This window comes from Equus caballus, chromosome 15 (genome assembly GCF_041296265.1).
Source record: "Equus caballus isolate H_3958 breed thoroughbred chromosome 15, TB-T2T, whole genome shotgun sequence".
Lineage (NCBI taxonomy): Eukaryota > Metazoa > Chordata > Mammalia > Perissodactyla > Equidae > Equus > Equus caballus.
In genome coordinates, this window is record NC_091698.1 from 83,582,166 (window position 1) to 83,604,943 (window position 22,778).

The 22,778-nt window shown below is 49.4% G+C and overlaps 1 protein-coding gene across 1 annotated transcript in view; it reads right to left on the bottom strand.

The window, feature by feature from the left end:
* PLB1 (phospholipase B1) overlaps positions 1-22,778 on the bottom strand; it is a 129,212-nt gene that overhangs the window by 75,566 nt on the left and 30,868 nt on the right. The window contains exons 8-18 of the mRNA XM_014731235.3: positions 19,927-20,017; positions 19,551-19,602; positions 17,711-17,797; positions 13,828-13,890; positions 12,963-13,042; positions 11,955-12,027; positions 10,950-11,045; positions 9,815-9,871; positions 3,962-4,033; positions 3,449-3,523; positions 1,293-1,356 (exon numbers count right to left, since the gene is read on the bottom strand). Of these exons, the coding sequence (XP_014586721.2) occupies positions 1,293-1,356; positions 3,449-3,523; positions 3,962-4,033; positions 9,815-9,871; positions 10,950-11,045; positions 11,955-12,027; positions 12,963-13,042; positions 13,828-13,890; positions 17,711-17,797; positions 19,551-19,602; positions 19,927-20,017 (810 nt within the window). The remainder of the gene's footprint in view (positions 1-1,292; positions 1,357-3,448; positions 3,524-3,961; positions 4,034-9,814; positions 9,872-10,949; positions 11,046-11,954; positions 12,028-12,962; positions 13,043-13,827; positions 13,891-17,710; positions 17,798-19,550; positions 19,603-19,926; positions 20,018-22,778) is intronic.

Below are 22,778 nucleotides of genomic sequence, written 5' to 3' on the forward strand. Positions count from 1 at the left end.
ACTGTAAAGAGAATGGCTACAAAGACGTTAAGTTCTCTCTCTCTCTCTCTCTTTCTATAGACACGTACATATGTACCTACGTATACCTTTGAGTTTCTGCTGTAGGAGCGCCTACACATGAAGCTAATAATTTGTTTCTGCTGCTCACGTCCTGCTAGTAAACTAAGGACAGGAAGGAGCTCTCACCAAGCATGGGAGGAAAATGTCTGAAGACTGCATGTGTGAGATCTCTATCCCCTTTTTCATGCTGCAACTTAGAGCCAGAGTCAGTTATACAAACAAAGCTTTGGTGAGAAGATTTTGAACTTATTTGCCAGTAATTTGGCTTAATTTGAGGGTGTAGAGCTAGGATGTGTGTGGAGGGGTGGCTAACAGCCAAGGCAATTATTTGCTCTGCTGACACTCAGCAAAAGGAGACCATCCGACTGCAAAGATGTGCATCCCTGGAAGATTCCTTCTAGGCACTGTGACATCCCCAAACTTACTTTTCTCTCCTGGAAGGCACATAGGAGGCATTTGGCAATCACCTAATAAATGCATGATCAAGTGAACAAATCAACGAACACGAGTCACCCTCCAGAACCATGCACGGGCACCCATCACACTGTTGCAGAAATGCTCAGAGCTGATTTTTTGAGTCATGAGGGTCACCATACAGTCCTCCTGTGACCTCCCACGGTTATATGCACACAGCCCTCCAGGCTGGCCCGCCTGGAAGCAGAGGTTCGGCCTTTAGGCAGCCGTTCTTTGGGATGGTGTCCACTTAGAACATTCCAGGAGTCTCATTTTCATGACCCAGCAAGAGTCATTTTGGAAATACTGAGAATCAGTGAAAATGACACTTTCCTCAGACAGGGTGCTTTCCTGTTCTGTGTGGTGCTTGAGTGCATTCTGCATATGGGTCTGACGTGGAGTGTGGACTGGTTATTTTTGCTTCCTGCTTAAAGCTAGTTTTGCTTTTTGGAGAACAAATTCACTTCATCAAGGTTTAAAGGCAGGGACAGTGACATCAGCTCACTCAACTAACACTGGGCTCCTTGCAGAACATGGTGTGGCACACAGTTAATGCTTAGAAAATGTTTTCTGATAATGATGTATTTTGGTTAAAAAAATAATGAAACACAGGCATGAATTTACAAATGTAAATACAGAGCTACTTCTATTGTCCTTGAAACACCTCTCAGGTATGTCTCGGATTGTGTGGAAAGCCCTTGTCATCTTAAGGTTGCTCCGTACTTTGATGACTTGGGGCCTCAAATGAAATTAACAATTACTTGACTCAAGCCATGTACCTGAGGTGGGAATCGAGTCGGAGGGGTCCTTGTCAGGGCACTCGATTTCCGTTCCTTCTCTCACCTAAAATGAGACACACAAAGAAATAAGGAGAAATGGATCTTGCAATGTAGGTAACTGGGTAAAAAGCGGGGCCTCTATTTTGGAAAATATCACTTAATATAGAAACCAAAGTATCTTTTACGATTTCTTCCTCTCCTTCAACACTCATACCCAAGTATCCATGACATCCTTCCCAAATGCTCCCGATCCTGTCCCCTCTCCGGTCGTCCCTCTACCTCAGCCTAAGTTCAGGCCTTTGTTCTTTCTTGCCTGGAATATTGCAGGATTCACAGCATCACCGCTGTCAGTCCTGTGGCTTCCTCCCCAGCTTCTGAATCCATCTAGAGGACTCTTTCTCTCTCAACATAATATAACTAGGTCAAATTCTCAACTTGCCCAAATTCTCAGCCAAAAAAGGGATTTTTGTCTGTTTTGTTTATTGTATCTCCAGAGCCTAGAACCGTGCATGGTAGATGCTCATAAATCTTTGTTGGTTGAATCAGCACATTTCTAGTCTGTGTTAACATCAGCATACAGTCCACCCTCTTAGTGTGGCCTGAGAGGCCCCCGGACGTTCTGAACCATCAGCCCTTTTCTCTGCTCCCCATACTCTCCATACCTCTATCCTTTGCCTAAGCACTTCCCTCCACTCTCCCTTGCTCTTCCCCTCCCTCCATCTGCCCACACTCCCATCCGCCTGGCTCAACCTTACTTGTCCTTCAAGGGGGAGGCCGTGGGTACTCTTTGGGAAGCGTTCTCAACTCTCTCCTGTCTGTCAGTTGCTCTTCCTTGGGTGCCCAGAATACCCATGGAAAAGTCAATTATAGCACTTATTACATTGTGCTGTAATCGCTGGTTAACTCCACTACACCAAGTTCCTTGGGACAAGCAATGTATTTTATTTGTATTTTTATCTCCTATGACTGGTATCTATCCATTGTCCCACCCGCCCATTTAGTCATTCAACAAATAGTGATTAGGGACCTATTCTGAGTCCCTGCCCTCACGGAGCTTGCACTCTAGTAGTACACAGCAGGTATTCAATAAATGTTTCCTGAAGGAACGTATCACTCCTTAGATGATAATAACAGCAACACATACAGACCTCATGGCACGCCAGATACTATTATACATGCTTTATACTTATTAACTTATTACAATTTAATAGCAACTCCATGAGGTGGGACTATGAATATCACCATTTCCCAGATTAAAAAACCAAGGCAGAGAGGTTAAGTACCTTGCCCACTGACACAGAGCCAGTAAGTGGAAGAATCTGGATTTGAACCCAGAGCCAGTTCTCACTCACTGTGCCATGCTGCCTCTCAGGTGTATCCTCACTGCTGTGATATTAGTTAGAAAGTGTGGCACAAGTTGATAAATCAAGAATCTTTCACGCTGTGTTGCTCAGGCTTTGTGGTAAAGGCCCAGGTCTTCAGCTTTGCCTCTACCCCCTGGAGTAATCTCCCCCCTCTTTTATGCCATAGGGAGGCAGGGATGGCACTAGGACCGAATTTGTCTCTACCCATATCAGTTCCCAGTCCTCTGAGAACGAGGAAATGAGCCTTCAGGAGTTTCTTAGATCCTCAGAGGAAGGCAGGGTGCCCTATCTAACCTTGCCAGAAAGTATCAGAAAAATATTCATGAGATAAGCAATAAGCAAGACGTGAGTAAGTGTGAGGTGGCCTGGGTAGGTGTTGGCCAACTTCTGAGGCCTTTGGGCTCTATGCTGTCTGGTTTGAGGCTTCAACACATTTCTCTGCCTTTTCTTAACTTTCTCTTGGATTAAAGGCTCAGATGAGTTTAAAAGAACTTGTTAGAGATTTCGAAAAGGCCTGAAGAGTCCTGTCTTACATCAAAATAGATGGGGAGCTGGTAGTGCTGAGCACCCCAACACACCCCGTGAAGCAACAGGGTGCTGGTTACCAAGGCTGTTCTAAAGACGGAGCTTCAAGCACCAAGGGGACAGCCACACACTTGGTCCTTCACCCTCCCCAGCCTGCCCACGGGATTCCAGGACGTGAAGAACTGTGTGGAAGTTTCCAAAGACTCAGCAAGAGGATGGCCCCTGGTTCATTTGCATGTTTGTCAATCACAGAAAATCTCTCCATACCTCAAGCCTCTCATGGAGTTTTGGTGACATGGGCAGGTAGTTGCTGTTCCTGTAGGTGAACAGATAGGGATTCTCCTGCAGAGAAAGGTAACGTGTTGTAACCAAGACCCAGAAATCTATATCCTTTCATCCAGCAATGCCTTTGGCCAATTTGGAATATTCATACCTCTCATCCATTTATTTAGCAACATTAATTACACACCTACTACATATTAGGCACCCATCTTCACATTTGGGGCCAGATGAGCTGTGGCTTTGTCCCTACGTCCCTAGGCTACAGGTGTGGAGGGAGCCTCAGTTCTGCTAAAACAGCTTTCCTGGCCCACAGGTGTAAACCTTAGATGTGCCAAGTGTGCAAAGCTGTGCCCAGGCCCAGAAGAACAGCCCCAAGACTCCAATAGGGCTAATGTCTCAGCTGGGGAAGACCGCGCTTCACAGCCAAGCCCACGTGGTGATTCCATCTCTCTCCCCAGTTCAGCAAGCGATTCCCTCCCCTCCCTAGTCCTTGCCTACCTCAGAAGGACATTTCACCGGCCTCCTCTCTTTTGCGCTGAATGGCTCATCTTTCTGTCCTGCTGGCTCCATCTAGAAAAGAAAGTGATCTTTAGAACAGAAAAGCTTGCACAGGTGGCAGCATTCCAGGGTACCACTGAGAAAGAAGCGTTAGCCCAGCATTTCTCAGAGTTTGACTTTGGACCTGCAGCATCAGCATCGCCTGGGAACACATTAGAAATGCAAATTTCCAGCCCCGACCCCAGACCTACTGAGTCAGAAACTCGGGGGTGGGGTCCAGCTCTCTGTTTTAACAAGCCCTCCAGGGGAGTCTGATGCACGCTCTAACTGAGGCCCTCTGCACGAGAGCATCATTGATTCCTAGTCCACCTCCCCTGATGTTTTGGTGGTTGTTAGTGCCATGGAGTGGATTCCGACTCCTAGCGACCTTGCGTACAGCAGAGCAGAACCCTGCCTGGTCTTTCTGTTCCACCCTCTCTCCTTCCAGCGCTTTATTAGACAATGCTCTGCTTCTGTTCATAGGGTTTTCATGGCCAATTTTTTTGGTAGTGGGTGGCCAGGTCCTTCTTCCTAGTCTGTCTTAGTCTGGAAGTTCCGCTGAAACCTGTCCACCACAGGTAACCCTGATGGTATTTGAAATGCCAGTCCCATAGCTTTCAGCGTCACAGCAACACTCAGCTGCCACTGTATGATAACTGACAGATGGGTGGTGTGGTTTCCTGACCAGGAAATGAACCTGGGCTGTGGAGGGGAGAGTGCCGAATCTTAACCACTAGACACCAGGGCTGGCTTTCCTGAAGTACAGAAGGGGAAACTGAACACCAGAGAGGCTGAGCTGGGACTAGGACAGTGTCCTGGTTCCAACTAAATCTCCCTCAGTGGGTCACCAGCTTCCTGATCATCCAGTGGCCAGTTACTCAGCTTGACTTCTTATCCCCCTCCTGGCTGCCCAGCTGCTGGCTGGCCCACTGATCAAATTTCCCTCAGAGAGGAGAGCAGGGATGGGAGGGAGGGGCAAATACACAGCCCTTGTGTAAAGCTCCCCTTCCCTTTGTGGGTGTGAACCCATGGCTGGTCGGGAGTGAAACCCTCTGTTACCTGGGACCTGCTTAGACAGCCCTAAGTGAAGCCACTTATGGGTCCTGGGTCAAGTCCCATGTCTTAAACTAGGATGCAGGAACAGTGACATGGGACACAGCACAGCCCCCACACACAGACAACTAGAGTGTCCGGTGATTCCGGAATGAGTGACATGGTATCAGCTCTCATAAAGGCAGCTACTTTAGACGATAACTGAAGCCCATCTGGCAACCTAGGCAGAAAGTGTATGGTGCCCCGGCAGATGCTAAACTCAGGTGAAAGCATTGAAGGGAAGATGCAAAAATGAAGGCAGCTGAAGAATTCGATGGGGGAGGGTTTTATTTTAGTTCCTTTTGTGTTTTTAAATATTTATTATGTATATGTGAACACAAAAGAAAAATGCAGTGGCTTTGAGAGATCACAGATTTTCTTGTGCATGTGCCATTTTCCTGCCGCTTGGCACCCTCATGTTTGCTGTCAGTCCTAATGCCCACAGATGCTAGGCTCCCATGGCACCTTGGTCCCTCATGTCCCCTTCCAAGGACCTTGACAGGGGACAACAGGAGGAGGCTCCAGGATGGAGCACCCTGTCTGGCTCCGTGACAGGCTCTGCCATCCTCCACCAGGATTTTAGATTCTTCAGCAATATCTTATCCTGGCATTAGTGCCCAGTAAAGTAGAAGCAAGGAAAGAACTTTACCCTTCTCAGGATTGGCTTTTCAGCCAAATGGACAGCGTCAGATAAGAGGGTGTAATTAACCTTTTGGAAAAGGAGTGGCAACATTTTCGCTTAAGGCCTGGAGGAGGAACTGGGCTCCCCACCTTCTTTCAGTTTTATTCTGATGGTGGACGCTCCTAGAAATGGGAGGTCCCACCAGAATGTTCAGAGCTGCCTGAAAGGGAGCGTTTAGTGGGCCTGGGTTGGTGGCCCCATGTCGTCTGGCCTGCCTTCTTCTCTTCTCCCAATTTTCAAGAATTTAATCAATAATAGGGTCTGGAAAGAAACATTGAAAGAGCAACATCTTAATGGTTCTGGTAGAATGGACATAGCAAGGCCTATTTTTGAAGGACCTCACAGAAGGAAAATTCATAGATTTTCTCAACAAACTCATTAAGAACGTTGTCCTAAATGTCTCTTTATCAGTCACCCACATTTTTTCCTGCTGCCACTAATCCTCTTTACATTCACTCTGACCCTCTGTCCTCATCTATCTTCAGAGAGGATGGAGAATGATGCCACTACTTCAAATGATCCCTCGTGTGTCCCTCCTTCTCCTGCCACCCTGGGCTGCACACAAATGCACGTCCGCTCCAGGGTGGGGACGCCCAGAGCTGGTCTTTGTGCTGACTCGACTTTTCAGTCCTTTAATTGCTGACATCTCCTCTGCACAGCTGCCCTGCCACCCTGAAATTAACTGGACTATGGGAGGGATGACCTTAGACATTCTCTCCGGGGAGCAAATTCCCACTCGAATGTGAGCAATTGCTGAGTGTTCTCATCCTACTCACGGCTCTAGCACCTTGCACAGGGCTTGGCATAAGGTGGGGGTCAGTGATTGCTGGAAGGATCTGGCAATCAAGTTCCCCACAGGTGGGTCTGTTCAAAACTACTGCTGTATAAGAATTATCAGAAATTATTGAGGAAGAGTCAGAAAGGGCCTAGGGAATGAATTATGTCCCCAACACAAAATCCTCCTCAGCTTTGTGCCGGGAGCTCAGCTTCAGTCTGGGGCTCGTTCAGCTGGGATGGTTCCAAGTGTGTTTCAGAAACAGGGTGGTTCACCACCACTGCAGGCGGTGTGTGGGGTCTTCCTTTACTGGCCCTGGGAGCCTAACACACACTTTGAGGCTTGGTCAAGGGAGAGAAGAAGCTGGCATGGCCCCTGCACAGCCTCACCCACCATTGTGTCCTGGAGTGTGGTCAGGAGAGAAGCTGTTGTTAAAAAAAGAAATAACAGGCCCAAAATGGAGTCATGTGACCCCATGACAGCAAACCAAGACTTAATTATAGTTTCAATGCATCCTAGGAATGTGAAGTTTTTAACCGTCAGTCTGAAATGTCCTGATGAGCACTAGTGAGGTGATCTGCATAAAACCCCTGCCTTCCTTTCCCCCTCGAAGAAGGTATCCTGGCCTGAAACAATCCTTTCTTGTCTTTGCTAACAGCTTCCTTACCCCACCCTCCTTTTGCCTATAAAAACCTGCCATTTTGTACGCTTCTTCGGAGCATCCTTCGAATTGCTGGATGGGACGCTGCCCCATTCTTGAATCGTTGACTAAAGCCAATTAAACTTTCAAATTTACTCTGTTGGAATTTTGTTTTTTATCACAGTAGAACCTGGCCCCTGTGGTTGCAGCAATTCTGCTGTCCCCTCTGCTCCCACGCATGAGGGTGGCCCTCTGTTGGGGCTCTGTGTGTCTTTGAATGTGGGCATGGATGGACATATGTGGCTTTTACCTCTGTGGTCTCAGGTAAGCCCAACACAGCAGAGACTCACGGAGGTGGAGGCAGAGGCACGCCCGGCCTCCCTGTGTCCCTGGGAGGACACAGGAGTGAACCCAAGGGTGAGCCGCTCCTGTATTTTCCCAAGGCCCTCTGAGGCTGGCAAGCAGAGAATATGGAGGCCCAGAAAGACCATGGGACTTGCTATTCCATTCCCAATTTCTCATGGATTGACCCGTGCCTGCAGGAGCGGTCCATGTGTTCTGCTGCGCTCACTCTGGAGCTGTGGGATAGTCTGGATTTTGCCCATGAGGAAGCCAGGGGCAGACGCCTCTGGAGAGACCCCTCCCTCCTTGCTGGTCCCACTGCAGGACCCTTGAGGACTCTCACTGGGAAATGACTGGTGGTTGGTTGGGCAGGTAAATGCCCACCCAGGATAGCTGCCTCTTCCTCCTCAGAGCCCCTGTGACACCTACCGTGTCCCAGTCCTTTGGCCTCAAGTGTGACAGCTTCTGTTCCCCTCCGTGCACCTGCCCATCCTCACCCTCAAGTGGGTTAGGGGACACTGTGTGTGCTGTGTGCCCAATGAATGCACAGGACATCACTTGGGCTCAATACAGGCAGTTATCCCTGCTGCCACCACCACCTGTGACAGTCAGTAGCCAGAGGAAAGGAGAAAGAGAGGAAGAGGAGCCCTTTCCCTGGGGTCTGCTCTCTCCAGCGTCCTTCTGTCTGGCGTTCAAAGTGCTTCGTTTGTTCTCGGGGCCTCCTTATCCCCATGTTTCCTCTTGTATCAGACCAGCCTCCTACTGCCCCTTGCTAATGCATTTGGCTCCTTCTTTTCTCCAAGTCCTTTGCTCACAAAGGTCCTTTTGCCAGGGAAGGTCCACCCAACCTCCTCCGACACATCCCACAAAGCCAATTGGAATCCCATCCTCGTGGGGCTCTGACCTCTTGCCCCTGTTGCTTTTGGGTGCACAGTCCAGCACATTATCTTGTTCCTCTAGGTGACTGACCCTTCCACCTACACCCTAAGTTCATAAAACCAGAAGCCATTTGGTGTCTCCTGTATCTTGCTTGGACCTAGCATAGGGCAGAGCATATTGCAGGTGCCCGTGGCTTGCTTGGGAGAAAGCTGATGTAGGAGGAGGGGACAGGTTTGGCTGAGCTGGAATAATCAGCCCTTCCCGCTGGGGGGGGTGGGGGTGAAGGAAGGGCAGCCCCTGCAGGACAGGGCAGGTTCCTTTTCTCTGCCCTTCATAGGTGACCAGCAGAAAAGTGATTTTCTGGGGCAATATCCCACCCAAGGGTCAGGCTCACTAACAAGGGTCCTTGTTCAAAGAAATCCAATGCCTTCTCCAAAGGACAGTGTGATTCCATTGACCTGGCTATCTGGGGCCACTCCCTCCCCGCCCCCCTCCGCCCCTGCTCTCTGCCTTGGCTGGTGAGGGCTGAAAGGCAGCTGCTCATGGTCCTCAACTTAGCGCGTCAATTGAAGGTATGGAGAGAAATTTTTCTAATGCGAGGAAGAAGAAAACCAAGTTTCTGTCACTGGAATTCTAAAAATGGGACAGCTTGGACGGGGATAAAATAAATGGCAAAGTCAGGTCCCTGTCTGGTGCCCTGGAAATGTTCAGAGTTTTGACATTACATTCCATCCACTGACTAACCCCCAGAGCCCTGGGGGACCTTCGGAGTCTGGGAAAGCCTGTCATAGTTGCAGTAAGAAGGGCCAGTACATGCTGAGAACTCACTGTGGGTCAGGAGTGAGCTGCACGCTTGACATGTGTGGGGTCAGGCGTTATGATCTGGTTTTTGCAGAAAGGGAGTAGAGACCCTGAATTCACGCAGCTTGTGAGAAGTGGAATTAGGATTTGAACCCAGGTCTTCATCTCTCTAAAGTCCATCCTCATCCCAGGTACCACCCTGGGCCTTTGAAACCACACGAGGGCACTCGGTGTAAAGTAAGTGAAAGCTGGACCGGAATTGCAATGTGAGCCGGATCACCAGTGCCCCACTCCAAGTGAAGTCTCCCAGATGGACTCCCAGGGAACTTCCCTGCCTCCAGGAAGAGCAGGACTGAGGCTGCCCAGAGAGAGCCTGCCCTTGGGACCAGGAGGTGACACTCCCAGGCAGTGGCAGCTGGGCTGTCACAGGGCATGGGAGGATCCCTGGGCCCAGAGTCATCGGCCTGGGATCCTGCTGGTGCCCTGTGACCCCTCTGTCAGAGTAATGGGCAGGGCGGGCAGGGTGGTAGACGCCCTGCTCCTCCTTCTGTGGGCCAACGCCCAAGGCCAGCACGGTGGCCTCCTGGGACCCCAGACACTCACCATGTTGTTCCAGAGATTCAAGGCGAGTGTGGTGGGATCCTGGAGTGGCTGCTCCCCCTGAAAAAGAAGCAGATAAGGACCCCTGTGTGCCCCCAAGGATAGGCTGGACCTGCTGTGCACTTTGGGATGGGGTGGCCCTGATCCACGCAGACTCTTTCCCTCAGCCCCTCCCCACTAGTAATGACGGCACTTATAGGACTGCTGTTAGGGTCAGGCCTGCAGGAACACGTGAAATGTCTGGCTGCTCCTCATTTTCATGGGGTTCTCCATAAGGGAACCAAATAGCACAAGGAGTGGTGACAGGGAAGTGATTCGGCTGTGATCTGAGTAGGGGGAATGGGACCGAATATTCCTCCTCCCTTTAAACCACAATTTAAACATCGTTGGAGTCCTAGAGCGGCACGATGACTCCAACAGGGCCGGAGCCAGGAGCCGAGGGAGGGACTGTCCCAGACGCACAGCGCTGAAGCCCCAGAGGCGTCACAGAGACTTCAGTGAGCACATGTGGACCCCCACAGCGCTCGTGGTCTGAGTGGCCCCACTGGGGGGAGGGGCATGTGCCCAGTGACCTAGTGGGGAGGAATTCAAACTACCCTCCCTCCCAGGATGGATGTAGAGAGCATGCAGAGGGAGGAGTGTGGTGTGGTGTCCTAGAAATTCTATCCTGAATCATCACAACTAAGAGACACTGAGGGCTTCCCACGCACCAGGCGCTGCTCTGAGTTCCTCACATGTATTTATTCATGTGATCCTGACAACCACCCTAGAGGGATGGAATGTTGATAATAGACCTGATTTCACTGATGAGGAACCAGGGCACAGAGAGTTCAAGCAACTTGCTCAAGGTCACACAGCCAGCCCATTCCAGAGCCAGGAGTCTGGCTGGGTCCATGCTCTTTACCTCTAGGATTCTCTGCCTCTAAGAACCTGCCTCATGGGGATGTCCAACCCCCTGGGGAAATTGTCAGGAAAGTATAAGAATATTGCAGCATTTCCCTCCAGGACTATATATCCTGGGCTCAGTGAAGCCCAGCTGGGCTGGGGCTTCTGCAGTGGGGAGGGTGGGAGAGGGAGAGGGTATGGTTCAGGCTCCTTCTGATTCAGCTCCTGCGGCCTCACGGCAGCTTTCACTCACCAACAGGGCTGTCTCGTAGAAGAAGGGCTGGAAAACCACCGCGAAGGACCCCTGCTCGTTATACTTGCTGGAGGCCAGGAGACGTTCCCAGCTTTCCTGCAGAGGGGAACGAAGAGATGTGCACCCAGGAGCACGAGCAGAGCCCAGCCTGCCCATGCTCCACCCAGGGAGTCCTCAGCAGCCCTCTGTCAGGTTTACCCAGCACGTGCTGAATTCAGTGCTATTCGAAGCTCTTTGTGTCTTACACTTTGGGGCCCTTTGATTAAGTAAATTGGGTTTTCATCTTCCTCTGAAGCCCCAGCGTGACAGACCTGAAATACACCCTCTGGGAGGCAAAGGTGTGCACCAGCCCTGCACGTGGCCATGGCCACTTACTGTACTCTGTTCAGGGGTGAAGTTCTATAGAGAGGTGTGCCATTAACTACCTAAAAAATGTCATTTCTGATGTGGAAGAAGTGCCACGTAGATTAGTGTGTAACTTTCTTCTTAAACAAAAATCATGATGTTGATACTTAGGTAGGAACTGCACTTTGAGCTGTTTGCTGAGAGGGACGATGGCTTCCGCTGAGCCATCCTCACTCTCTTGGGGTCTCTTCTCTGAACTAGAAAGCACATCTGTGGGAGGCCTGAGTTGTCCTCGGACGGTAGTCTTGGGGACAAGCCTAGCTCAGCAGCCACAGATGCAGTGGTATGAGCAGTGATGACGACCAAAAACATTTCAGAACGAATCTTCAAGTTCTCCACTGTCTTTCACCTGGAGTACCAGCACTGTCCCCCACCCCACCCCTGCAGTAGTGTGGTCTCCACTTTACATGCAGAAAGTTGAATCATCACCCGGAAGTGAACTGAGAGCAGCTCCATGGTTCTTGACTCTTAGTCTTGAATTCAGTTGGAGAAGTTCTACATTAGCAAACTTGTACCCTAATTGTTCCTACCAGCCCCCCGTTCTCCTCCATGACCACCCGCCCCTGTGAGCCAACAGCCAGTCTCCCAGAACGGGCTCACCTGATAGGACCACTGTGCCACAGCCTTAGACAGCCTAGAGGTCTCTGAGCACCCATGGGGCTCTGCTGCAGGGCTGCAGGTGAAAACAGGCCGGAAGTGAGAGCGTGGATGCAGGGTAGGGCCATTCAGGCTGTCCCTTGGGGGAAGCAGGGGTCTGGGGGACCTGGCAGTTGCTTAGGGAGCGGAGAAGGAGAAGTTGGAAGTCTTAGAGGGTGTGAGTGAAGGAAGGAAAGAGAACAAAAGTTGAGGAGAATAAAGGGTAGAGTGGAGAGTTGGTACCTTGTGGAGATCTGGTTGCCCGGCTGTCCCTTCCTTGGGGTGGGGAAGGGATGTGGAGACAGCTCCCTCTCATCCATCTCCTGACACACCGCCTCCCCTCATTGCTCCTCACACCAGAAACCCACCCCCAGGTCCCCTCCCCTCCTCTGTGCTTCCTTCCTCCTCAAACCCTCCTCTCCTCTCAGCACTGGCCTCTCCTTTCTGTTGTCACTCCCTCCAGCTATCCCTGCCCTGACTTTTTCCATATGAATTTCTTTTCTGGGTGCAAAGCCAGAAATCCTAGGATTTGGGTTCAAGGAGTTTAAATTCTAGGAAAAATTTCAGAAATATATGAGAATCAAGTTCTGTGAAGATAACATACATTTAGGTTAATTTTTTTTCTTTCCAATTTCCAGAAGTATCGCTTCTTGGCTAAATAGATGTTGTGCCAAACCTGTTTTTAAAACTCTCTAATCATTCTGGTGGGGGTAGGCCATCTGGCACCACTTCAACCAGACTGAATATTTCATTCTTTAACTCAGTCCCCAAAACAAAACTTGGCAGAGGCCCTTCCCCCAGCCTGACTCTGCGCTCACTGGCCAAGATCTCGCACATGACGACTAATCTCTCTTGGCCTCTATCCTTTTTTGGCTCACCCTCATAGGACCAAAGCACATGAAGTACGCACACAGGGCCTGGTGCGTGGCAGCCAATCAACAAATGCTGGTCCCATTCCACTTCCCTTATTACCTGAGCTGGGTCCCCTGATGCCAGGGAGAGACCCCCATCGCCTCAGAGAGATCCACCAGGTTCACAAATGCTTTGGGGACCTAGGAGGATACAAGGGAGAAGATGAGCATTTGCAAAGTCACCATTGCTGTCCAGGGGCTACTCTGGAATCCCTGGTTTGAGCCCAGTCTGGGGGTCTCATTGAGCACAACAGGCCTCTCCTTGGTTAAACAGGTGGCCCCTTTGGGACATGTTTGGTTGGTGTCAGTCCAAAGCTGCCAGCTGTGTCATTCCAGAAATGCATCATTCACTGTCCCTCATGGTGGGCAGGGCACCTCCCCAGCACAGTGTCATCAGAGGAGCAGGACCACGGTGGCAATGGGACAGTAGACCCTCTCTGACTGAAAAGCCGACTCCCCAGGGAAGCCAAGGGGATGTGAGAGCCACAGAACTCCCCTTGGAGTCTCAGGACCTGCAGTGCTTATCATGGTCGCTCGAGAGAGGCCATCAGTGCCCCAGACTCAGTCAGAGAAAGGCCTCAGGAAAGAGGGGGCTCACCGAGTCCCCAGGGAGAACTGTGCTCCACTCCTTCTTCTCTCCAGAAGGCTCTCTCAGAAACATCCTTTGGAAGAGTGAAGAGCTCTATACCTGACCCGTTTTCATCAGAAAGGTGAGGAGACTGGCTCCTCCCGGGTTTCCCTTTCCCTAGGGTCTTGATCTCCCTCACAGGAGTCCACTTCCCCCATCCCAGTGGAGGCCATTCGAGAGAAAACCAGAACCTGCCCCACCCACCCTGGGAAGGGCAGCTTCCTTTTGGCTGCTGAAGGTGCCCGTGAGGAAGCTCTGGGTGTGTGTCCCACGGAGCTGGGGAAGCCGCAAGCCTCACCTCCTGGTGCAGGTAGTCCAGGGTTCTAGTCAGCTTGTCCATGCCACTCGTCACACGGCTTTCCTGTAAGAGGAGAGATGTGCAGAGTGCACATGGAGACCGGGGGGGGGGGGGGGGGGGTGGACACAGGGGTAAGGACGCCCAGGCTCACGGCCAGCCTGTCCCCCTCCCCCTCCCCTGGTCCCTCAGCTGAGGTGATGGTGGCAAAGGCCCCATCCAGACACCAGTTTCCCACAAACAAGTGTAGAGTTCCCAGAGCTTCCTGGGTTTTCTGTCCATTCTCTGATTTCCCCAACTATCACCCATCAGTAAAAACCAAACTCCCCCAGATGAGAAGTTCATTGTCAGGGAAGGGCAAACTCAAGGTCAAGGCAATTCTAAAGCCCACACAGAGGGATGGGAGATCCAACTTACTCCCAAAGGCTGAGGGAATCACTTTTATCTGAAGAAAATCTGTTCCAAAGGGGGAATACATTACCCCTGGATTTAAGGACCCAGAGGGGCTTCGAAACCTCTGCGTGGCATGATTTTAGCAGATCTCTCCCTGCCACATTCGCCCCAAGTAAGAAGAGGGCCCCCAAGACAGGCTGAGAGGGCTCCCGTCACTGGGTGGTGTTTCAAGACACCCCCTACCAACCCAATTCCTTGCAGGTAATGAAAATAAGCAAATGAGAGCACCCGAAAAGGTTTACCTTTTCAATGTAAACAAAAACACAAAAAACAAAAATAAACTTTACAACATGACAGACCCCTGAGCTGCCTGCAAACTGGCTGTCCCCCCAGGCGACTTGGCTCAGACAGGAAGACAGGAAGGCAGAGGAGCTGTTCTATTTCCTGGAGGGACGTAGGCAGTGTCTCTGGAGACAGCTGCCAATCACTGGGGCTGGGATTGCGCGGAGGGCAGCCCCCACCCCACGTCCCTGCCTCCGTGTGAGGTTGTCTCTAGAGGCCGGTGTAGCCGCTCTGTTGCGGTACCAGTGATAAAGCTTCAGACCAGTTTTCTTCAGTTAAGCGAGTCTCTGCCTGAGCATGACACTATGTGTCTCACTTTCCCTTCTGAAGAGCCTTGGGAAGTCCGTCTAGAAGCGTCCTCGCTGCCCACCTGCACCACATCCAGGGCACCCACCCTCCCCAGGGAAACCGGGGAAGCCCTGGGCGGTTCTCCCCTGAGGGCGCACCCTGCTTCAGAGGCTCCTCAGTCAGGGTGCTTATTCAGCACTGCAGAGTGAGTCGGGGCCACCCAGTCACCCCAGACACGGAATGGCTGTCCCGTGGGGCACCAGCTGTCCCTGTTCCTTAGTGGAAGACGTTATGCTCCTATAAAATGTCACTCCTGTATAGGGTCACGTATAATAAACACCTCCTTGAACCCAAAGTCAGGAAAAAGCTTAGTTCTCCAAATAACTTGCACAATTCTACTTATATTTTTTGACTCCAGATTCAGAAGAAGGCTGTGAAGCATGATGACTTTTGTCATACATTTATGACCAATTAAAAGTATGTGGTTGCAAGTGTGAATGAACTCAACCGATATATATCAACATGACTAGGTCTTGAGGGAATGTCACATATTGACAAAAATCATTAAGTTTGATAACGACAGATATTGGGAAGGTTGTAGGAAGCAGGTGCTCTCAGATGCTGGGGGGACACAAATGGGTTCAGCTACTCTGGAGGGCATCAGGCAGTCCCAACCAAGACTTAGAGGTGTATATATCCAATGAGCAGAAATGCCACGCTTAGGAACCTGCTCTAAGTACTTTTCTTCAAACTATTTTGACCACGACGACAGTGTGAGACATGTTTCACATTGCAACCTAGAACATGTATTTAAGTAGAAAATGAAGCAAAAATAATCACGAACCAACACTTGCTCTACTACATGCAATGAACTCTAATATTTTATAGTTTATAAATTTGGTTGTAATCTTTAAAACTGATTTTTGACCCACTAATATACTTCAATCTACAATCTGAAAATCACCGTATTTAAAAAAGCACACATCTTCAAGTAAATGAACAAGACTGTTTATAACAATGAGAAACTAGAAACACCTAAATGACCATCAATGGGATATGCAGAAATAAAATGTAGTGAATTTACACAATGGAATACTATGTAGCAAGTAAGAGGGATAAACTCAATCCATAGGTATTAACATGACTAGATCTGAAAAATAGTGAAAAAAATTGCTCAATAATACACATGATAGAATACTATTTATGTTAAATCTCTCTCTCTCATTCACACACACACGCAAAATAATATTAGGATTCATAGATATGTAAAAGGCTTGGAAATAAAAAGGGAGAGGATTGGAGGCGTTAGCCAAATGGTATTTTAGCTTTAATGGTAATGTTTTAGTTTTTCAAAAGAAGAAAACATTTGTACATTGCCTGTGTAACTAAAAGTTAATAAAAGTAAATAATGATAGATGCATGCACAGAGGAATGCATCACGTAGTCAAGAGTGCTTGAAGGCATATACATGAAAGAATGCAAGAATTCACACAGGAATGCTTGAATGTGAGATAAGGTATATGGAAGAACTCATGAATGAGTGTAGGCATCAATGAATGCATTCAAACGTTTAAAAAATCAAAGGAACGCTAGCAAGAACAAACGCATCATAAATACAATAGCATGTGCCTACACGTGAGAGAATGAATTTATGCATGAATATGATAATTTATGGACGGATGAATGGATGGATGGATGAGTAGATATAAGAGGAATGCAGCAATGCCTAAATACTTGTTTAAGCACTTCGTTCATGAATAAATGTTAGTATCCATCATGACCAGAACGAGGGCAGAGTGCATAATGACCAAAGTGGGGTGGGGCAGAGAATGAACACGGATTGTAAATTTCATTTGGCATGGGCAAAAACAGATGGTGAAGCAGAACAATAAACCTTCAATATCTGTATGCTACAAACCCAGGAGATCTGCAGGTATACTGTTCAACAAGAGCTGGTTAGGGAAGGTGGCCTTCCATCTGCATTTTCCCAGGGCCAAACATCACAAAAGGAATGGTATTTGATGGTGGGTCAGGAGTCAACGGAAGCATGGGGCATTTGGAGGAAGACAAGAGTGTATTTTGTGGGAAAGGGGTTCAGAAAAGAGGAGGACAGCATCTCAAGAAATTTCACCTATTCTTGTGCCACAGCCTGGCAGAGGTTCTGGAAGGTGGCTGAAAGGACAGTGGACAGGTAACTGGACGCCATGGCAGGACCACCTTGGTGGCAACCAGGCTTTAGTCTCCTGAAGGAGAGTCTGTGTGCCATTTATGTCATCACAGCCTAGATTTCTAAACCACTCCTTAGACTTTCAACTGATCCTAACCTGGACAATCTTCAAAAAAGACTTAAGTCATAGGTAGTCACCTACATAAATAATAAATAAAGCCACATTTTTCATGTCCTGTTCCCAGGAAAGCCAAAGTGCCTGGAAGACACAGTGGGCCTACAAAAACAGCAAGCTTCTCATTACAGCTAGAGTCTACAGGCCAAGAGGTTATGACCAGAGTACACAGCCTACTTTATTTCCAAAATTCGGTACTTACACGAAATCAGAGTTAAAACAGGTAAAATCATTTTTGACCGGGAAGCTGATTTTGCTCCGTTGCAGAATGATCTTTGACTCAGCTTATCTATACCTCAATTTCCTTTTCCTGACATGAAAGATGGTAGCTAAAAACACTGTCCCTGTATATGGTCCCTTGAGATCTTAGATGTCTATATCCATTTGTTTATCTTTCTGTCTATTTGCCTAATTCTGAAATAGGTGCCACCAGGCCCAGCCTGACAGGAGCAGATTTATTTCATTCACTCTGCTCCCATCCCCACATTTGCAACCCCTCTGCCTCCCAGCCTGCTGTTTACCTGTTGGGTGGAGGGACATAGGTGATCCTGGCTTGCATTACTGAAGAACACATTGATGAGCTTCCAGTCATTTTGAAAGTCAAGTTGCTGAAGAAAAGGGCAACAGCATGAAAAAGAGATAATGGTAAGACCTGACACCAAAAGAACATCTTTCTTTCTACGTCTTTCAATTTCGTAACCCACGGCCACAATATCATCTTTATGGGTTTTTCTTTTTAAAAGAGGAAGTGTATGGTAGGAATCTAAAGTTGTTTAACTCTCTGGAAGGAGATTTGGCAAAGTATATCGAAAACTTCTTTTTAAGGGCATACCTTTTGATCCAACAATTCCATTTCCTAAAATGTATTTTAAGGAAACAGGGATACGTGAAAGATTTACCTACAGTGAAGAAGCCTTGTTCATAAGAGTGAAAAATTGGAAACAACATAAATGGCTGAAATCGGGGACTGCTGTGTAAATTGTGGAACATTCTTAAGATGAAACACTGTAGCTATTAAAATGATGCTGGAAAATGTAATTATTGCCTTGGGAAATATTATATTGAGAAAAGCAGGTTATAAAAAGCATCTACATCTAGTAACATCCCTTTTTTATAAAATACATACAGATAAATGTGCTTAGAAAAAATATGGAAGAAAATATACACCAAGTGTTAGCAATTATCTCTGGGTATCAGGTTGAAGGATGGTTTTAATATTCATTTTGTTTATCTGTGTTTTCTGATTTTTCTACAATGAACATGTGTTACTTGTAGAACATTTAGGAGGCAGCCTGGTGTGCTTGAAGAGCACTGAACTGTGAATCACACTCTAGATTTTAGCTCCAACTAGCTGTGTGAAGTCGGACAGGTCACGTGACTTCTTGGGACTTCAGCCTCTTCCTCTGTAAAATTATGGGGCTGGATTCAGGACCTCCCAGTTATTCTCAGGAATGTTATGATTACTCCAGAAATTCTGGATTTCTCCTGTTACGGGGAAACCAACTCTTTACAGCATAGCTCCTGCACTTGTCACTGTCCCTGTATAACCTTGAATGACCCAGCTTTAATCCCTGAACCCTGGAATGAATGATGGTTGGCCAAGACAGTGTCTTCCCTCGGTTCCAGTGGTCCAAGCCCAGTGCCTGGTTAGAGCCAGCTTGGCAGCAAGGCTTGCCTTGATTTGATACTCGCCCAAGAGGAGAGTGTAAAAGATTGGAGGATGCTTGATACAAACTCATGTGAGTTACCAAGTAAAGAGTGTCTGAACTGCTAGGAGAGTGGGTATCAGGGCCCCAAGATGTATAGTACAGAGGCCTCCACCTAAGAACTAAAATGAGCATAGTAACCCATAATAACAGCAATCGCCACTTCAATGACAATGACAGCTATAGGCTTTCACTGAGCATTGCCTCTGTGCCAGGCACATCCAACACCTGGCTTAATCCTGAGTCTTGTGCTGCAGGCTCTTTTATTGCCCCCCTTTCATAGGTGGGGAAACTGAGGCTCAGAGAGGTTAAGCGCCTTACCCAACATCGTACAGCTAATAGGTGGAGAATTCAGGATTCACCCTCACACTCGTCTCCCTCTGGAAGCCAAGCTCTCAACCACCTCCCTAAGTGAGAAGTTATCTAGTCCACCGGCTGACTTTTGGCAGAACAGCATTGTGAACACAAGAAGAGGCCCTGTGTTAACGGCCTCCAGAGAATCCCAACAGGAAGAGCATTTTTGGTGCACCCAGGCCACACGGGTGCCGCGGTCAGGGCATGGTGGCCGCGGGGCCCCCACCGCCTGGTGTGTTTGGTCCAATTGCCCCACAGCAAAGCCAGGCAGCTCCAACCACAGCGCCAGCCGGATCCTTACCTGGTTCTCCTTCATGCTCCTCACCAGGTCTTTGGCCTGAATCCATAAGTCTCTGCATGGAGGGAGAGGGCAGAGAGAAAAACCAGTTAAATATAAGCTCGTTGAGGGCTGGAAGCTTGCCCCTCGCCCCAGCCCAGGTACAGTCTCTGAGCCTGAGGCTACACTGCACCACCCCTGGCTTCTGGAGGGCAGATAGTGACATGATTTTAAAATCAGGCCCATCAGGCAGACTGAAATCCACGCAGGAGACACATTTGACTTTCATTTAATCCAGATCTCTACTTTTAAGCCACTCTGATTTTGTCAGCACCCCCCAATTCTTCCTTCTAGATGCCTGGGACAGGATGAGCAGGAGAAAGCCAGAAAACGGACTTACTCAGCACCAGTGGAGGGTATCACTCTCTCCCTAGGGGCACACACGGGCCTCAGAACAGAGGGACTGAAGTGTCTGATGACGTCTGAAAGGACTAAAGAGAGAGCTGGTTTGAGGCTGTGGCCTTGAGAGCTCGAGGTCACCTGTGAAGACTGACCCCTCTAGGGTCAGGAGCCAGGGCTGCTGCCCCTTCCCCAAAGCACAGCCTTCACCCTGGTGGGGGGGGGGGGGTGGGGCGGCGGTGTTGGGAGGCCCCTGGAAGTGAATGGAGCTAAAAATGAGCATCTGTCAAGTGCTAGGCCAGGCCCACTGCTAAGTGTCTTATGGGGAAACTGAGGCTGAGAGAAGCTAAGCCACCTACCCAAGGCCTCAGGGCTAACCGAAGTCGCTGGGATCTGAACCAGAGCTCTCGGAGGCCAAAGCTCTTAACCGTCAGGCACTGCTGACTCCTTAGGGAAAGTGTGCTGGGACAGGGACCCGGCAGGCTGCCTCCTTGCCCCCTTCCTCCTGCAGAGAGTGACAGCGGGGCGGGAAAGCTCCGGGGAACACACATCCCAGAGCTGACAGCCAGAGGACCACTAAAAATAGCGCAGTCAGGAGCAGTTAAGTTGTATCTTGCTCCCAAGAGAGGAGAGGGCAGAACGGGAAGAGTGTCATGCGAGGGAGATGCCTCCGCCCCCGTCCCACTCCCCCTTTCCTTTCTCCCCCATCCGGAGTGCCTGGGGCTTTGTGGGTGCAGAATCCAGCTGACGCCACCGTGCAGGCAGCAGAGAGGGTAGTGTTGGGAGAGCTGGGCTGGAAGTCAGGAGATGGTCACTTGGCTTTGTCTCCTTGGGCAGCCACCTCAGTCACATGTGACTTGATCTTCATCCTCAACCCAAAGTAATGAGCTTCCTTTTCTGAGCCCTGACTGGCTTGCAGAAGGAGTCCATTCCCACATGTGGTGAGAGAACGGAATGTTCCAAAGCCGGTTGAAGACTGCAGGGGCAGCATGAGAGTGTGTGCGCTTGTGTGTGCACGTGAGGGGGCGGGGGTGCGGGAAGACCACGTTCCTTCCCTCACCTCAGGAGAGCCCATGAGGACAAATGACAAAACGCGAGTATCAGGTGGTAGGTTTTTGAAAGAGAATTGCTTTCCAAATTAAAAGTATTGGTATTGTATTGCTTCTTTGTGATCAAACATGACCTTGGATCTTTTCACACAAATCTGCCTGTCATTTTGTTTTAGGTCCGCTCTGTACTGGTCAGTCCTCGCTGCCTCTCTCTGAGTTCCCAGTGGGGTCAGAACAAAGGACACAGGCTGTGGGTCTGGACTACTTGGATTCTCTAGGGATCTGCCATATACTGACCATGTAACCTTGGGAAAGTCTGTTTACCTCCCCGAGACTCAGTTTTTCTATCTGCAAAATGGCCATGGTGGGCGAGGGCATGGCTAGATTGGAAGAGCTCTAAAGTTCTGGGATTGGGGGGGGGTGGGCTGAGCCAAATGGAGCTTGGGCCAACCCCACCATACAACTGCATGGACCTGATGTGCCTGGAGCACTTTCTCCTTGGAGGACCAGTTGCTCCTCTGCGGCTTGGCCACCCAGCTGGCTCCAGGTCTGGCACCCCATCCTCCCCCTTTCCCCTGCATTAGGGAGGCTGGATTCACCAGCAGCTACAAGTGAGTCCTGCCTTTGAGGACGTCCAGGCGCAAGATCTGCCCTCACTGCCCTGCCTTCCGCAGCGCCTCTGGCCAGGTGGGACTTCTGGTCACTCTGGGCTTAAAGAAGGGCAGTGAGGCCTTGTTGCCGGGGGAATGAAGAACCAAAAAATGGAGACAAATTGAGAAATCAGGCAAAGTAATAGCTGTATTTGTGGTTTCAGGGTCTAAAGTACATCTCCTCTTCCCAGACACCACAAATATATCACTTTCTTTCTTTCTTCCTACCATTTAAAGGTAAACAGGGCCAAGGCTGGGCAGAGCTGTGACCGTGAGTCACTCAGTCAGTAGGGGCCTCCTCTTTCAGAACCCGTTGACTGACCCTTTGCAAGGGGACTCCCTCACCTGTCAATCAGATCCTGGAGGGCTGCCTACCAGGCCTCAAGCCCCCCTGCTGGGTGGCGAGGGCTAAAGGCAGGGGCAGCATCTTATGCATCCCTGTTCTTGTGGAGAGCCTAATTGTGCCCAGGCCCTTGGTAAAATCAGTGGCTGAACTGACAGGGCCCTAGCCACCTCACTTACTAGTCTCAGCGGGAATGTCAGCTCAGCAGAGCATGGCATTGAGGTCTGAGTCTTCTCGCTCTAATTATGGAGTGAAAGGTGATTTCCTTGTTCTTGACTTGTGAGCACCAAGCATAGGCAACTCTACCATCCCACTAGGCTAATTCGGCCGGAGTTAAGGGCCACGGGGGTTTTGGGATTACTTAACAGAGTCACAGGGTATGTCTGATAGTAAACGAAGAAAAGAAAGCGACAGATAGCATATTCATAAGCACATTCACACATACAAAGGCCAAAATATTAACAATGATTATCTCTAGATAGTAGGATTACAATTGATTTTCATTTTCCTGAACCCAATTGATATGTTTCTTTCATAAGCAAGGGAGTTATTGCAAAATGAAGTAGGCTGAAAACCAGACCTGGGTCTTCTCCTTGAGGGTGTTGGGGGGAGTGAAGGGCGCACAGTTTCCCCAGATAAAGTGCTTCAAGTCCTGCCCGGGGTCCTGGGGGAGCAGGAGCCTCAGGACTCCGGCCCAGCCACCCCTGACCCCTCTCCCATGGCCCCTAACCTAACCCAATGTCTCCTGGCTTCTCTGCTCAGAGACCCTGGGGCACATTTCTCACCTTCTCCTTTGAAGTGTCCAACTTTT